This window comes from Anomalospiza imberbis, chromosome 4, assembly GCF_031753505.1.
Source record: "Anomalospiza imberbis isolate Cuckoo-Finch-1a 21T00152 chromosome 4, ASM3175350v1, whole genome shotgun sequence".
In the NCBI taxonomy this organism is placed as follows: Eukaryota; Metazoa; Chordata; class Aves; order Passeriformes; family Viduidae; genus Anomalospiza; species Anomalospiza imberbis.
Genome location: NC_089684.1, coordinates 51,327,643 through 51,345,364, shown reverse-complemented (window position 1 = coordinate 51,345,364; position 17,722 = coordinate 51,327,643). Strand labels below are relative to the sequence as shown.

General features: G+C 40.7%; 1 protein-coding gene across 1 annotated transcript in view; it reads left to right on the top strand.

The window, feature by feature from the left end:
- Positions 1-16,611, top strand: part of ZFYVE28 (zinc finger FYVE-type containing 28) — a 146,420-nt gene extending 129,809 nt beyond the window's left edge. Inside the window, exons 11-14 of the mRNA XM_068188510.1 lie at positions 456-572; positions 2,115-2,219; positions 13,304-13,407; positions 14,309-16,611. Coding sequence (XP_068044611.1) covers positions 456-572; positions 2,115-2,219; positions 13,304-13,407; positions 14,309-14,440 — 458 coding nt within the window. The 3' untranslated portion in view covers positions 14,441-16,611. The remainder of the gene's footprint in view (positions 1-455; positions 573-2,114; positions 2,220-13,303; positions 13,408-14,308) is intronic.
- The last annotated feature ends 1,111 nt before the right edge of the window (positions 16,612-17,722 follow it).

The window sequence follows — 17,722 nt, the reverse complement described above, 5'->3', positions numbered from 1 at the left end:
ACTCTGGTTTTGGGGCTGAGTTGCAGTCTGGTTTAGAAGGACCTGTTACCTGTTTGGATCTTTCAGAACCAGAAATGCTGACATCTTAGACCTGTAGTGTTGAAGAATTTGGACTTGTATCAGGTTTGATTTTTCCCTGGTGATGCCCTGTTGTGTTCAAGGATGGAAATTTGACTTAGCAGTTCTGTTTTCATACAAAATTAATCTCTCAGTATTTCCTGCCAAAGAATATGGAATGTATGTATTGGCTTGCAGGTAGCATAGAAACCAGAATGTAACTTGGCCATTAAGCAGAATTAGTTTAATCAAATGTTCAATTTTTATTCCTAACGTGAGCAAGTGATCCCCTAAAAATGAGTGATGGCATTACTGGTACTAACAGGCAGATTTAAATCCTTTTTTAAAGGATGGTGTAACAGTCTAGAATTGATTTACCCATTTTCTGAAACTCTAAGGTGTTGCTGACCAGCTGCAGACAAACTATGCTAGTGATCTGAGAAGTATCTTAAAGACCTTGTTTGAAGTCATGGCAACCAAACCTGAAACAGAAGACAAGGAAAAGCAGAAGAAAGGTAAAAGATCTAAACATTTGTTTTCTATAATGAATTTCTGCTGGTAGCAGAATTCCCAGTGGGAATCCATAAACTATTTGACAGAAATTCCCCTAACATATTGTTATCTTTTTGACAGGATTCACTGTACAGTGATTTCACCTCAGTTTAAAGGAGTCATGGAAACAGACTGTAAACAGGATGAAGTCACTGTATATAACAAGGAGTTTGTCTTAAGGCAAATGCTAAAGAGTTAAAGTCTTCAGAGTTCATCTGCTGTTTCCATATTCCTGTATTTATAGCCCATTTATAGCAGTGTTTATAGCCCGTATAGTTTATAGCCCATGATTTATGCTTCTTTCCCCTCCCCCCACCATTTGTTTCACACTGGGTACATTTTAAGTTACCAAACAACAGACTATAAGGTGGGAATGCTCAGTAAGATGCTGAAATCTGTCCTGTCTTGAAGAAATTGTAGAATTTGGCTTCAAGACAGAAAAATACCACATTCACTTCTAGATAATTAAAGTAATGGATCCAGAACTAGATCATGAACCAATGAAAGATTTTTTTTTTTTCCTCTATGACCATTTTTATTATTTCTTTTCCAAGTGGGAAGTCTGCTAACTTATCTAAGACTAGCAGTGTCATCCCAGGAAGGCTGCAGTTACCTTTGTCCTTTGTTATCATTAGAACTACCAGCATCTGAAAGTGAGCAGAGCTCTTTTTTCCTGCTTCCTTTCCTCCAGACTGAAAACTTTTTATTTCTCCCAGTTTCATTTAAAAGCATTGAGCTTTTTTTGTGAAACACTTAGTTAAAAAGTTGGATCAAGTCAGCAGAAAAAACCTACACTCCGGTCCCAGTTCTGCAGTGGGATAACGCACGGCATGCATTACAGTCTTCTGTTACTTTTAGTTGAAACTTCCACAACAGTTTTATGATGGCAGCCTGTCATGATGGGAAAATAGACTGGGTTTTTTTTTATTGTTAAAAAAAAATAAATAAATGGGGTTAGACAGAATTGCTAGAAAGAGAACACAAGAGCTCCTGAAATTTCATGTAAGAGTAATAAAAAAACTGGAGCTGTAAAGAGCTATCACTGGGAAATATGTATTAATTAATAGTACTTGGATGTAATTTCTAATGAATGAACTCTTGCATTAAGAAAGATGGTATTGACAAAAGTAGGCATAAACAAAATGAAAAAAGGGAGTTTTGGGATGAAGTTTCTCTTTGATATGTGTGATTCACCTTGGGAATCTCTCATTGTTCTCAACATGTACTTGTATTAAAGGATCCAAGTTAAGAATTGGGAAGTAAAATGTAGATGCAGCTAAACTAGCAGCAGTAAGAAGACTGCATGTCCTGTAATAACAGCATCTTTCATTTCTGTTGTCATCCCAAAGAAGAATAGGAGACTTGGAAACCACTGTTTGTGTCAGGGTAGAAAAGAAGCAAGAAGTCCAAGAAGGTGCTACTGTGGTCTAATCCTAGAAGTTCTAACATGAATCTTTTAGGTGAAAATTGGAAAAATATGAGTATTTTTTTGAATTATTTTACAGTTAATCATGGTTTAAGGAATGCAGCATTGGAAGACTGTGCTTTATGTCAAGAAAGTATATCATCCTCAGAACTTGCAGCAAAAGCCAGAGATGGGGACTTTGAAGGTATTTTCTTTTTTCTAAGAATTAAATTGAGATAACACTGATGTATAAAAAAAGTGATCATTAAAATGAAGAGTCTTTTAATGTTTGGCTCTGGAAAGTGAGTAAAAAATGTTGTCATTCTGTTTTGGAGTCAAAGCCAGAAGGTAAACCAAGCATATTTCTTTCAGGTTTTTTTCTAACAGCCTTGTGAAACTCTTATCCACAAATTGTCATATTCAATATGAATTCCTCTGTATCAGTGCAGAAATGGTTTGTATAGTAAAGGCTTTAATACAGTGCATGATGTTACATCTGACGAGTTTCTGAGGGCTATGTGAGATGCAAAGCTCTAAGTAAGGTCTTCTCAGCCAAATCTTGAAAGGGTTTTTGTATCATTTGCTGCATGTGGATGTGCTGCTTTATCCCAAGGTAGAAGTACCTTTCATATTTTCTTTGGTCTTTGATCAAGATATTTTGGCTAATATTTTCACAATTCTTCACTGTATTATTTCAAAGAAAATCATAGTTTTAGATAAGTCTGCTGAGGTTGCTCAAATCTCACTGAGTACATGGTAAGAATAAAAAATGTATGTAAATCTCAAAGTTTTGGTTGAGGTTCAAGTATTCTGAAAGCTCACAAGTTGTTTCTCTTTTATTAATCTGAGCTTCTTCAGAGTTAGTTATGGGCTGAAGTCCTATTATGGCAAACTCAGTATAAAAAATGGATTAAAAGATATCAGAGCACTTGCAAAGAATAAGAAAGGAGATATATGAGATGGAGCAAACAAGAAAGCAATCAGCTTTGATCTTCAAGGCTAAGTGGTGGTTTCAGCACACCAGGAGCCCAGTTACCAGAGCCATAATATGTCTGTGGTCAAGTGAGAAGTACAAGACAACCATCAGCTGTGAAACTGTCTCTGAGCTTCCCAGAAACAAAAGTGTGCAGAAATTTCCTTGTGCTTTAAAACTTTGATGTATTGTTATGTATTTGTTCATGTACACTACTGTCCTTCCAGTGAGAGGTTTGGAATGCAGGATGACAGAGCTGGGTGATAAAGCAGTGTGTGCCTCTGCTTATATGTGAAGGGTGGTGACCAACAGAAAAGAAATACTGGTTCATGTCATTTGTAATAAAGATCAGAAATCACTGAGGAAAAAAAAAGAACTCTTAAAGATTAGATTTTAGAGTAATACTACATATTTATAACTTATTTTGTGCTTATATACAACCCATGGTTTGCTTGCTTGCCCTTCTTGTGGAGCTGCAGGCTAAAGGGATCTAATCTATTTAAAACAGCAGGGCTAATTCATGTATAATGCACTGTAGAAATATTATCTCTTCTGGAGGAAGATGATTTGGAGGCTGATAAAGAACTATTCACTAGTCATTTTAATTGATTTTTCTATTGTGCTGTAATTCAGAATGTCACAGAAGGTGCAGGAAGGAACAAATCTTTAAACAAAATCCTTACCATGTATAGGCTATATTGCAAAAGAGTGCAAGATTATTGCTTCTCTACCACTTCAATTCATTGTCTTCTGTTTTGGATCGATGCTGATGCTGTTGGTGAATTTGACTTACAGAACTTGAAAGACAGTTATTCTGAACTGCAGGATGCTACATAACTCTCTCACAGTGAATGTACATTTTGTCACAGCAAAGTCATTTTTCTTCCCTGGCATGTTGCTCAGCTTTTAAAGTACTTCAGCCTTTCATGGCAGCTGCTATTGGCGTGGCCAATGTTTCATGTTTGGAGAAGTGAGCTGGGATGTTATTTACTGAGGTAAGAGGACCACGGGTACTTAGGTGATGTTATGGCCAATGCAGTCAAGGGGAATCTTTGGAGGTACAAAAGGCCCTGCAGCACCCAGGCAGCATGAATGTCCCTGCCCTAAGTGAAGGGTAAAACCAGATCTGTAGTATTTATAGCATGTGCAGATAGCTTCAACAAAAACAATCCCCTGCCTGCACCTTTGTTCCAGAATAGCAGGTGTTTTACGTGTGCCTGCAGGGCAGAAAGCAGATCTTTGTGGGATAAGCAAGTCCCTTTTGAACAAGTAGACGTGGATGCCAGGATGAGCTTGGCTGCCTTGGCCCAATGTTGTCCCATGCTGACATATCCTCTAGAGCCAGTTAGCAGGTGCTCTGCAGGTGCTCTGCTTTTGGTGCTCACACAGGCTCACTGGGAGGCTTGGCCATGTCTGCACCAGTCTCCTTGAAGGCTTTCTCCTTCCCTTGGCTTATGTGTGAGTGGCTATGCTGTAAATATCTACTCCTACAAACCAGTGCTGCTCTTCTGACTGTGTAAACTGAAGAGTGCAGTCTGCTGTAACTTGGCTGCAGGCCTGATGGGCAGGAATTTTATGTATCCCAAAGAGACAAAGGATGCTGAGGAGTATGGAGATGAGCTCAACCTTCCAAAACACAAGAAATCACAGAAAGTCTACTAAGAAGGGCATCTGAAGTGGGTCAGTTTGCTGAATGTATGGGAACTTTAGAAACACCCCTCACCTCCAATATATGCCAAATCCCTGTCCCTTCAGGTCGCAAGTTGACATTGCTAGCAACACTGTACAGATATTTTTCTGCCTAGACATGCAGGGACTGCTAATGGGATACATGGTTTTGCCATCCCTAAGGCATCCAGGATGAGGCATAAACTTCCACCAAGATTTTAACCTCAGCAGCCATGTGCCTTTTCCCCCTTACAACACCTCCCCATGTATCTTGTTTTTACTGGCCACTGGGAAAGGAGCAGCCCCTGATTTTGGGTGATGTTTGGGTGCAGGTGGAAGATGTCTGGTGGATAAGGCAACTTTTGCTGCTTGAACATTGTTCCCTATTTCTTGCAGCGTGACTGGTGGGTTTGTCCTTCAGGCCAAATCTGGGCCACGGGCCATCAGCAGGAGTACAGGAATACACCACAGTTATCACTGTAAATAGATTCAATTCAAAGACTGAGAGCATTGCATCAAAGTTAATTAATTCCTTTTTTCTATGTCAATTCTATACCTTAGGTCACTCAATTATTCCTACTGAAAATGAAAACAATTTAAAGCAAAGAAGCACATCACAGCTCTTCCCTTCTGCCATTGTGGCAGAGTACGTATCAAATTGAGAAGGTCCTGCCAGGAAAGCTCTTCCCTGTTATCAAATAAACCCATCTAAACAAATGTAGCAAATATTTTAGATTGTATTCAATCATTGGTATTAAAAAAAAAAAAAAAAAAACAAAAATGGAAACCAAGCCCAGCAACCTGAACAAATAAATGGCCTTAAGATTGTACTGAAGGTTTTAGCCTCTACTCACGTTATGAAGATGAATCACTTGTTTTTGTCAGATTTCTCATTCTTATTGTATATAAAACCCACCAGCTGGTCTGTGTCATAAAACAAATATGAATGTTTATTATGAGCCAACTGACATTGGCAAGGATTTAAGAGTTAAATCCTGTGACCTTCTGAAGGTTGAAATACAATAAACTACAGATTAATTGGTATTCCAAAACAAAAGCATGAGCCTGTGGTCTGTGTGTTAATCTTTGTTGTCCTAGTGCTCCAAGATTATTGTCAAGGAAGTATATACATTTATACTTCATAGAGTATTAAAAATTATATATATTTATAGGGAGAGAGTGTAAAAATTTTATTTTCCTAAGGTAGAATATTAATTTATGCAATATTCAATAAGTAATTTTTAAATATAGTAAAATTTCTTGTCCTAGTTGTATGATGGAAGTGATGGCCAGTGGGGTGCGAAGTTCTGTGCATAAACTCAAAGGAAATTGCAGTGGCAGGCTACAGCTGGGCAGAAAGGCTGGGCTCTTGTCTGCAGTGCTGCTTGCTCTGAATTGCAGTAACAGCAGACAGGGCCTGTGTGCTGGGAACTTCCATGGGACTGCCTTTCTCCCTGTGCCCTGGTGAGCTACAAACCAGCACAGGAAGAACCTTATTGGGAAGTTCCTGAGTTCTCAGTCAGCGCCCATCCAAGACGTCCTCCAAGACTGGACAAACCACTGTTGGATGAGAGCTGACTGAGAGTGGGCAGCATGGGTCACACACTAGGTAAAGGAAGCCTCTGCATTTGAAAATGTAAGAAAATTGCTCTTATTAATGCAGTGTAAATGCATCCCTGATCAGGACAGGGCTGTGTCATTCTTAATATTCAGTACAGCTGTAGAAAGACCAAACACTGGGGAAGTAGAAGTTTGGTGTCTTTCTGCCATTTATGCATCTGGCATCATATTTCTAACAGAAAACAGAAAACTTGCTTTGTATTTGCTAGCAGATAGCCGTGTATGTACATAGGTGTGCACACACATAGAGTAACTTCTTAACTTTTTTGACTTCTAAATTATTGCCTTTTTATGTTTGCATTTATCCATTTGTTAATGGGATAAAGCATAAGTGTGACCCTGCTCACCATATTTGGGAGCATTGCATTTACCTTGTGAGCTTGATGATTTTAATACTCAAGTTTGGCAAATCTGAGTTTTACTGTACCTGTATTTTGGCATAGCTTATTACTCAGGAGGACTGATCTGTTACAACTGAGGGAAATGTGAATATTTTGTATTATCCATTTAATGAAGTTAAAGGCAGGCTAAGAAAGTGAGTTACACGTCTTGTCCTAGAATAAGCATGAGATACCTAGAAATCTGAAGATTTTTCTCAAGGAAACCAGCAAGCATTATGAAGCTGTTGGTGCTTCATGCAAATATTTGCTGTAGCATCTCAGCTGTCTCTGCAGCCATACATGCATTTTCACTCCTTATCCCTCCAGCATCTGTACAGAACTGCCTTCCTTGCTACCACCTACTTAAAACTGCAGACATAATGGATTTGCTGTGACTGCCAGTACAAATACCTGCTTGTGCCAAATAGTGTTAGCGTCTGTTTGCTTCACAGCACACTTTCTCCCTGATCCCTTGCCATCCCACCCACTCCTGTTCAGTCACAGGCCCTGACTGCTCTCTAACCACAAGCAGCACTAGCACAACTCAGAAGTTCACAGTCCCAGGCTCAGCCTCTTGTTCTTGTTGCATTTAGAAGTCACTGGGTCAGAAGAACCCACCCATGCTCCTGTATGTGCAGAATCTAATCACCATGGCTCTAGAGATAGCTGTCAGCCCCAGCTGAATGCTTCAGTTTTTCTTTTGTCCTCTATGTGCCTATGGTTACTCTGTTATTTATGATGACCAGCAACGCCTTGTAAATGAAAGAAGTTAAACTGTTGAACACTTCAGTGGCCAAACATGTTCTGTCCACATAACTTCTCACTTTTTCCTTTTTCAGCAGTCTGCTTACACTGTGTGAGAGAGGAATCTAGCATCAAATTTCCATATGGAGGCCATGCTTTATAATCAACTGAATATATTTAATCATGCATATAGAATTACAGGATTCTTACAAGTTTTAGGTTGTAGTGCAATAATTTAATGTGACTTAGGTTTTAAGAACTTGCTCAGAGCCTTTTCCCTTCTCAAAGACTATCCCTCTTTGTTGGCACTATGTGGAACTTGTTGAGACTTCTGTGCGTACTAAATACTGTAAAGAACAGGCTTATTCAACTCTGTAACATCATAACTGGGATTTTGATTAGGTTTTGTCTAATAAATGCATGTTTTGAGTGTTCTGGTATGTTTTATGTAGATCTATATTATCAACTTTTTTATATTATAAAGATTAGTGAGAGAATAGTGCTACTAATTGTTAGATGGATGATCCAAGTCTCTGCTCCATCTGATTTAAAGTAAAGATTTGGCCCATATCTCAATGGAAACCAGTGTTTTCTATGAGAGTTGCTCCATTTTTATATAAATAATTAATTTGCCCAAAGACCGAGTTGCTGATCATGTACCTGGACAGAATGGACACTGGATGACATCATTCAAGGTGATGCTCAAGCAGAGGCTTGAGCCCAAGTTTGCAAAGCTCTGTGTTTTCAGTAAAGCTTTCTAGATTTGCACAGAAATTCCATCCTAAGAAAGCTATTTGACCAGAGCTGAAGCTAAGAAGTCTGTACCTCTTTTCTCCCTTAGCCCCAAAATTTTCATCAAATTATATTAAGCATAAAAATATATTTTTTGAAAAATGTCAAGCTGGCTGTAATCAGCACTGAATCTTCTGAGCAAGAACAAAAATTACTTTGGTACAATTGCCTGTTAGAAATCTTACATCAAAGTCAGAGATTGCCCAGAATGACATGTGGAAAATCAGGTGTGATGACGGACAAAAAAGGTTCATTTTACTGTGGCAGTTGAAGTGAGGGGTAAAGTCAAGTCACCTTAGATTTCAACTTTCTGTGCTTAAAACGGTGAGAATTTACAGTCCTGCTTTGATCAGAAGAGCTCCAGCAAGCCCATCTGACCCTTTTTTCAGCTGTGAGGGTAATGCTGTGCTGGCTGCAGTGGTGTCAGTTCCACAGGCTGCTGTGGGAGCAGCCCTCTGCAGGTCAGTTTGGTGGAAGTGTAACCAGGGTTATTTTGCATGATGTGCTCAGAAATCCAACACACATCAGTGCAGGAGGAGCTTTCTGTTGGAGTTCTGCATTAGGAATAATGGATAAAAACAAAAGATGCAGAAAGGGGTCTTTTCTCTGAATTGTCTGTCTGTAACAAAAACACCACCACAAGCTTAGGGGTAGCAGCTGCTCTTTAGCAGGGAGCTGGGGTGTGCATGCTTCTGATTTGTCTCCTACCAGAGAACAGATTTGCTGGCCTAGGCCTTCTGCAAGCTCCGACAACTTCTGGGGTTGTTTCTCTCTCTGCATCAGTCTCTTGTGTCTTAGCACCACAGAAAAAACTTCAGCTTTCTGGGCTAGTGTTTCAGTCATCACAGTTCATAGACCCAGGTCCATGTTTCGTCCCTCTTGTGTTCTGAGACAGAGAGATGATTTTCTTGGTTTTCTAAGATTAGATGGGACTGCATTAGGTCTAATGCACATATTTAATGCCAAATTAATTAATGTGTTCTTTTTGACAGTTTACAGTGTCTGTGATTTTTTTTTTGTCCATGATTATGGTTTTCTTAAAGCTCCAACATCTTGGATTTATCTGACTTTTAACTTCAGGAGCAGAAAATGTTCTTAGCTAATGAGATAGCATAGGCATGTAAAGGTGAATGCTAAAAGCTACAGAATAAATAAAAAGACTGTAAAATTTCATGATTTATGAGAAATTATCATGCAAGATGTTTGAATAGTTAAGAGCCTTTTCCAGTCTTAACACTATTTAATTTTATCTTGTGCTTTTCCCTTTCTCTAAACTTGTTTCTTATTCATATAAATACTTGTTTCTCTTCATTTCTCTGCCTTTTTTTTTCTGTGCATGCTTTTAATGTTTTCTTCTAAAATTTACATCTGTAGTCTGTCTCATTAATCCCTTCCTTCCCTTCCTCCTCCTCTTTGATGTTTGTGCTGTGGACTTCATCCATTTCCCAGCAGACTTCTCCAAACTCTCATTGCATGATAAAGCACTGGGCCAATTAGCCCAGGAACAAGGTTTTCCCTCCCTTCCTTGTCCAAATCCCCGAAGCACAGGCAGATAATGCTTTAGAGACTGGATGTTGCTGTTTGCTGCAGCATGCAGAGCTAATGGAGCAGCATAGCCTGGAGAAGGAGTGGAACAGGAGTAAAAAGCCTGTGGGTGCAGTGCTGCTGCCCTGCTTCCAGCACATCTCCAGGCTCCTGCTCGGGGTTTAACGCACTCTCCGCTCCTCACATGGAAGCTTTATCCCCTCATGAGAGAGTTCTTCAGAGAGTATTTACGTAGCCTGGTCTATAAAAAGCCCAGTGACTCAATCATTGAGGTGTGTAAGTCAGAGGCCACTCCCAGGGTTGAGTGAGACCTGGCTGGGGAAGGGAACCAAGGGGTGGGATCCATGAAAGACCCAGTCATCAGGACTTCATCCTTCCTGTCAGGGTGACACTTCAGCCCCTGGGGCTGGGGAAGGGAACCAAGGGGTGGGATCCCTGAAAGACCCAGTCATCAGGACTTCATCCTTGCTGTCAGGGTGACACTTCAGCCCCTGGGGCTGGGGAAGGGAACCAAGGGGTGGGATCCCTGAAAGACCCAGTCATCAGGACTTCATTCTTCCTGCCAGGGTGAGCACTTCAGCCCCACTCCCACTGCATTTTATTTCTAAATGCACAGTCTCACAGCTCTGTGTTTGTAGTCAGTGTAAGGCCATTTTCAGTCAGCTGGAAGGAAAGGCATGGGGTAGTGGCCCAAAGTTCCCTATTCCTAATGTACTTCAGTGCTGCACCACTTTGATTTTGTGCAAGACATCCCTCTCCTGATTTCTCCCCACACACTAACTGTAGCTGGGTGATGAGGATTAAAGCAATTACATTTGTACAGCATTTTGAATGTTAAAAGCTGTTACATAACCAAGTGTTACTATTTGGGGGTGTGCTGCAGTGCAGCAGATCTCGGTGTGAGCGCTTGGGAGGGCACGAAACCCCTGAGGCATCGTGGCGCGGGACTGGCTGTGCACCCCTGCTGAAGAGTCACTGTCTGGGGGAAATGTGCCCTTTAGCCACCCTAGTGACACTCAGATTTAGTGAATCAGCTGGCATGACACCAGTGTGGAGGCAGAGAGAGTCCCTGTGCCGTGGGAGGGTGTTCTGTGGAGAGGGTTGTACTGTTTCTGTGTGTTGCCAATAAGTTGTGAATTATTTTTTATGAAAACGAAGTTACAAAAACAAAGTTTTTAGATTAATTCATCTGTTAGTCAAGTGATTCTGTAACTGTGAATTATGGATTAATGATTATTATTAGTTTAGGGTCACCCACAAAAGACAGAGCAAACAAAAAAAGCCCCTCAAAGAAACCCAAACCAAAAACTAAGCAGCTGATAAGAAAGCTGCTTTCTGTTGATGAGTTCCAGAGCCTTTGGGGTGGGCTTGTGTTGGCTTATTATGTGTGTGACCTTCCTGTGATCTGAGGGAAGGAGTGATGATGGCTCCAGCTGCTGCACAAGTGGCACATCACATTGGGATGCTCCAAGGGGTACAGAAAAGGCCTGTGCTTTGTGGCTTTTCTGTGAATATTGAAGTCAATAACTATCTGAACCTGGGAGCCAACACTGCAATGCAGTTTATAAAGCATCAGTATCAAATTGAGCAGCTTACCGAGCCTGCTTCCAGCAGATCTGCAGAGGGAGACCTGGTGGCACAGAGCTTGAATAACTTCCTGAATGTTGCTGTCTTCAAAATGAGTGAGAATCAATGCATAGTTAAATCCCTGAAAACATAATCTATATAGAGACAAATTTTAAACAGGGACATTGATACTGGTTCATACTTTTGCTTTTTGTTTTGGACATATGTGATAACCCAAGGGGCCTCCTGGATGGAGAACATGGGGATTTTCCATCAGGCTTGCCATGGTTTCAGATCAGAGAAAGTGACAAAGTTTTCAAAATCTACATCATAAACTGATACTAGGACTAAGTTTCACTGGGCAAGATTCCTACAGTGCCTAGGGAGAATGCAGAAAAGTAAAATAAGTGGAAAGAAAAATCTTTTGGCTCCACTGTTATTGATGCTTGACTTAAGCTGGCAGTCCTGTATCTCCCTGCTGCTGAAGTAAACCCTGCCTTTGAACCAGGAATTTGTAGCCTTGTGTCCCCACAGAACATTTTCTGGTGAACTGTTCTCAGGGTTGAGGTGAACTCTTCTATGTGCAATCTCCTTTTTTTCCACCACATCAGTCATTTCTCTGCACATCAACTTCTGGGTTTGGTTACTGGCCCTGTAGGTGTAACCTTTATCAGACTGATGTGCTCATTAAGTGAAGGATAGCTTCCTTAAAATAATTCAACCTCTAGAATAGTTTAGAGAAGCCTGTAACAGCTGAGTCAAAGTCTAAGTTCTCTTTGTTTTTACTAATCTGCTTTTTGAACAATTTCTTACATAGAATGCTATATCCTTGTACTTTAAAGTTGACAAATGTTGCAATGTGACAAACACTTGAAAACTGGTCATAGTTATGTTGGAACAAAACAGTGGATTTTTCATTTAATTATCTTTCTGCCTGTAGCTATACCCCTCTTAACCTTTTCATTAACTGCATCATATATTTTGTTGTTTGATAGTATGCTCCCTGAGGCAGGGATTTTGCTTGTCAGGTTTATAAATCAGCAATTGCATGGCTTGCAAACTGTAAATAATACTCAGAAAGAAGCTGCACACAGGAAACTTGGATAAATACACCCAGCAGTTCATGTTCACCCTGTCCATGGATCCCTTCTGGACAGAACTTCCTTTGCACTCATTAGATTTTTACCAGATTAATTAAGCAGTCAGCTTCATTATTTCTGCACTTGTAACTCCAGACTCTTTGAGGTCATGTCAGCCTGTCGTGAGCAGAAACAGCTCAACAGAAGGGAGCCCGATACCTTCTGCCTTGCCAAAACCAAATCACTTCCCTGCTTGTCTTTTATGGGAGCTTGGAGAGCTCGGGAGACATAAACAACAGAAACATGCTGTCTGTGATAATGGGCAAGTTCTTTCTCTGCTAAGCCATGTGTACTTGATTTTGTGGTTTTGCTGTAGTTACTGGTGACTTCCAGTAAGAGTCCTAATAATTTAACAGATGGTAATCAAGCTTCAGGTTTATTACCTGTACAGTTGCTTGCCTAATTGCCGAAAAGCAGTTGGCCTTTCTGGAGGGAAGGTTGAAGAGGCTGGGAATGATCTCAGCCCTAAGCTTGTTTTGATGGTGGATGGCACTGACAAAAACTTGTGATCCACCTCTGCTTTAATAATCTCTCATCTTCTTACTTTATTTTGCTTAAATCCTTTTCCCTGCCACTTGTGTTTTACGAAGATAGATTTTATTTTGAGTCCAAAGCTATCATGGGCCAGTTTAATGCCTGATCTGCTGTGGCCAAAGGTGGGTGCCTGGCAGAGAAGAGGGGAGTTCAGCCCTCCTGGGCATCCTGAACTCACTCAGCTGTTTGCAAAGCACCTGGAGAAATGCAGATGAAAGCAGCTACTGTTATATTTTATTCTCCCGAATTCCTTGTGGATCTGGTAATCACATGTTTGGTTTTATTCCCTTTTGATTCATGTTCCCTTTTGTTGCTGTGTTTCTGACAGATCCTCCTGACTGGGTTCCAGATGAAGTTTGCAGCTACTGCACCGCATGCAAGGCTCCTTTCACAGTCATTCGCAGGAAGCACCACTGTCGGAGCTGTGGCAAGGTAATGACTCAGTCAGACCTGTGAGAACTCCCACCAAAGACAGCAGCAAATTCACGTGCACCACAGAAACCTGGCTGCACAGCAAAATGTGCCCCAGGGTTCTCAATTCACAGGTGCTTCTGTGTGCCTGGGCTGCCAGCTCTCAGCTTATGTTTACAAAGGGTTGGGGAGGGGTTTGACTTCTATACAGCAATAAGCTGTATAAAGCTAAAGGCAGAATTCCCTGTTGGCATCCTAGAACACTCCCCACTCCAACAGAGTCACTCTGGACTACTGCTGTAAGCTCTAATGAGCCAGAGCAGCCTTCACTGCCAGGGGTGATGCACACACAGCTCAGCTGCAGGGACAGGGTGTCCCTTTGCTTTCTTTCCAAACCTTTGGAGGATCACTCTGGTGTGTAGGGCTTCTGCTTTGCAAGTTTGTGGGGGTGGAAGAGGGAGCGAGGGAGAAAAAAGCAGCCATGTACCGGAGGAAGCCAAAAATCTGCAATCCCATTTCACTTGCTGGCTGGTGTACAAGTTAGAAAGGAAGAAGCTGCTTTCTTTAACCATGTAGAGGACTTGCAGGAGTATGAAATTCGGAGATATTCACAAATATTCCTCTAGTCTTTCTTTAAAACCAAGGGAGAGATGCTTCTTTGCACCTGTGATGGAGCTGCTTTCCCCTGTGAGCTGCAGAGGAGGGAGAATAGGCCAGCCTTGGCTATTGTCAGTGCTGGGCACCCTCACTAGAGGGACTGAGCCTGGCCAGATAAACTGGGTAGGGATTGCCTGCTGGGGCCCTTTGCTGTGCTGAGGATGCTGCTGGTGCCAGCTCATACAATCTTCTCTTCCCTCCCTTGAAATCAATTTTGTCCCATCCTGTTCCTCAGAGGAACTGAATTTTCCCTCTTGTTTTTCAGATCTTCTGTTCCCGCTGTTCCTCCCACTCTGCTCCATTACCTCGTTATGGCCAGATGAAGCCTGTCCGTGTTTGCACACACTGTTACATGTTCCATGTCACTCCTTTCTATAGTGACAGAGCTGGTATCTGAGATATTAAACTACTGGTGTGTCTTCTGGAGTCTTACAGGGACTGATATATTTGACCTAAGCCAAGAATTAACTTGAAAGAGGGACCCAGTGAAGGCACGTAGGCTTTGACATCCATTATTATAAATTTTGTACAGACAGTTTTTATTGCATTTTACTAAGCTGCTAAAGGGAACTACGAGGCGTCTGTAGCTCTAAGGCTGCAGTACAGTCTTCCATAAATTTCTAACATTAATGTTACGATGCCATATGCAGAACAAATGCACTGTGTGGAAGGAAATAGGGCTCAGAGTGTTGAACAGACATTGCTGCTTATCTTACATGCTAGGCACAGAGTAGCCAGTTAATTCATCCATCCCCAGTGGGTCAGTCCCAAAGCTCAGACACTCCTGTGCCCACTGGAATCCCAGCATGGCTGTGGGCATCAGCACCCTCCCACCTGCTGCCGTTTAACTTCCCCATGTCTAGATTTTTGCTACCTATGCTAGGATTAATAAAAGCTAATCTGTTTCAGATCTGTATTCAATATTTACAAAGGCAAAATTTTCAGTGAATCCCATAGGAAGCCCTGAAGGCCCTACAACAGTATATTTCAGTTGCCTCTTATTTACCAAGCAGAGCAATATCTCCAAGTTGTCTTCTAAATTTTTTTCCAACTACCAGTTCCATAGTTTGGAGTTTTGCAAGTATTTATAATCTGAATAATTTATGCTAAATCTTGTTAATAAAAGTCTGACACAGAAGTTTGGTTTCTATATCAGCATATAAAATGTAACAAACTTCAAAGGAAGTGGTTACCAAATAAATGAATTCATATTGAAATAGATATTTTTGACAGTTTGGCAGCAAAATTTAGGAGACAAGACAAATTATTTCTCTCATACTGAGGTTTTTTTAAAAGGCAAATATATGAGATATCCAAAAGGTCTTACAGAATGGTCAGCCAGAGAAGCGTACTTGTTGTCCACATTTGGCAGAGTAACCATGTGAAATAGTGCATACTGGTACTTCACTCATGCTAACAACTCAGAAGACATGTGTAGTTATTTGAAACACCAGGGAATAATTGTTATCTCCACTCAGAGAGGAAAGAAATAAGATTCACAGGGATTCATGCTATGATCTTGCACAAACTGTTTGCAGTAGGAGCTCCCTGAGCACTGAGGTTTCAAAGGCATTTGGACCTGCTTTGAGTTGGCCACATGAAAAGCAAGGCAGTGTGTGCTGTGGTTACAGAGGAAACGAGATCAAGAGCTCTTTGCTGTGCCCCCTTTCCTGACTCGTGGCGTTACACACTGTGTTTCAAAGTGATAAATACAAAAATGGGTGAGGAAGTTGTTTGCGGTATCACGCTTGAGAAAGATCATCACTCAAAATGATAAGGCAAAACTGGCCAGTGTTAATTTTTTTATTTTATTTTTTTGGGGGGGACATTCCCTTTGCTCAGTGGTTTACTGTTCAGTGCTAATGAGCCATGTAAGGGTGCTGCAGTTTGGCACTACTGTCATTTTGATTCAGATGAAACAGCTTCACTTAGTTTATGTGTAATGCACAAGCCTTAGGATGCTGTTTGTAGACAATATGTCAGCTCTGATGTGTTATCCTCACTTATTTATATTTTTTATTATTATTACATCCCTGAAATCCTTCTCATGAAATCCTTGGGTTGGAGTGTCTACATTCACCAGAGTTTGGAAAGGCATGGGGTTGGGTGATTGGTGGGAGATGGGTGATGTGGTGCAAGCAATGATACTTATTCAGGCTTAAATCTCAGGCTTCACATTGCAATGATTATTGCAGTTTTATTTTTAGGAAAAAAAAACCAGAAAAACACATAAGAAATTTAATGCTTCTTTTATAGGACAAAAAAATTGCAAGAAACTTCAATTGTGAAATAAATATGCACAAAAATTTGCTTCTGTGGAAAAAATCTTATTTAATGCACTGAATATTTATTTAAGCTTGTTTTTATTTTGTAAATGCTGTAATTCAGAATCATTTCCATAAATATGATATTTAAAGATCTCAGACACTATAGTTTCTTATGTAAATACAGACTCCTATTTCTCTTACTGAAAAGCACAATGACTATATCAATACTAATATACATTTGCCTCAAGAAAGACTTTCATCTTGTAATCTCTTCAGATAATTAAAGTGTCAGGACTTTCTACTTCCATGTGCTGGATTGCTCTTTCATTTTGGGGCTTGTTTACATGGAGTGACAGCTGCCATCCTGTCAAACAAATCGGCCTTAACTCTTTATCACTTTGCAAATAACATGAAAGAAATTAGCTTACATTTGAAAATAGAAGTCACCCATACAGTGAAGGGGTAGTAAATCAAAGCTGGAATACCAGCCTGTCACTTAGCATTGTCTCGTGCTATCTCTTGCCACCAGCTGAAAATCTCCCTTCCCAAAATATCTTGTGTCAATGGCCACTTCAGTCATCAGGCATGTTTGATCTGCCTGTGTCACATCTGAATAATCTTTCCTGTGGGGGATACAAATCTTCAGTGAAGACAGTGCTCCTTGGATCTCTGTGCACAGTTATCCTTGGGTTATTATAAATACCCAGTGCTGCTTTGTTCTGCCCCCTGTATGAGATACAGCTGTTAAAGGTTTTATGGGAATTAATTTTCATTTCCAGAGGACCTAATGTTGCATGCCTTGGGATGCCATTTCACTGAACAGAAAACATGCTACAGCTCCATTACATTGGGGTCTCAGCTTCAGTGGTGCAACAATGGGAAAACTTGATGGGAAACCTGCACACAAATGTAAGATTGTATTTGAATTAACATGCATAATGTTTATGGGCAAATAATGCTGCCTTCAGGTGTGTATGAATAGCTGAACAGTATAAATTTATCCTAAAGGGACTTTTTAATCAAAAAGGGGATTTCTCCAGAATACAACATGTTTCACAGCGGTTTTCCTGTTGGGGATATCACAATGGGAGTGAAGAGGATAATAAGGTAAGAGCAGCTTTGCCAAAGGCAGCAATAATTCACCTGGTGCTGGACTCTCCTCTGTGGCAGTTCCCTTCTGAATCACGCCTGTTTCTAGGGGGAAAAGAGTAATTACTGTAAACTCTGGAGTGATCCTTTCAAGGTCTGTACAAATCGTACAGCGTTTCCAGCTCTCTCTGGGTTTGTAAAAGCAGGTGGATATCAAGGCTTCCTCTGCAGTGAAAGGAACTTCACACCTCTGCTTCCAGAGAATATCCCTGTCCAGAACATTCAAACAGACTGAAAAGCTGTCACACAGCATCTCAGTGAGA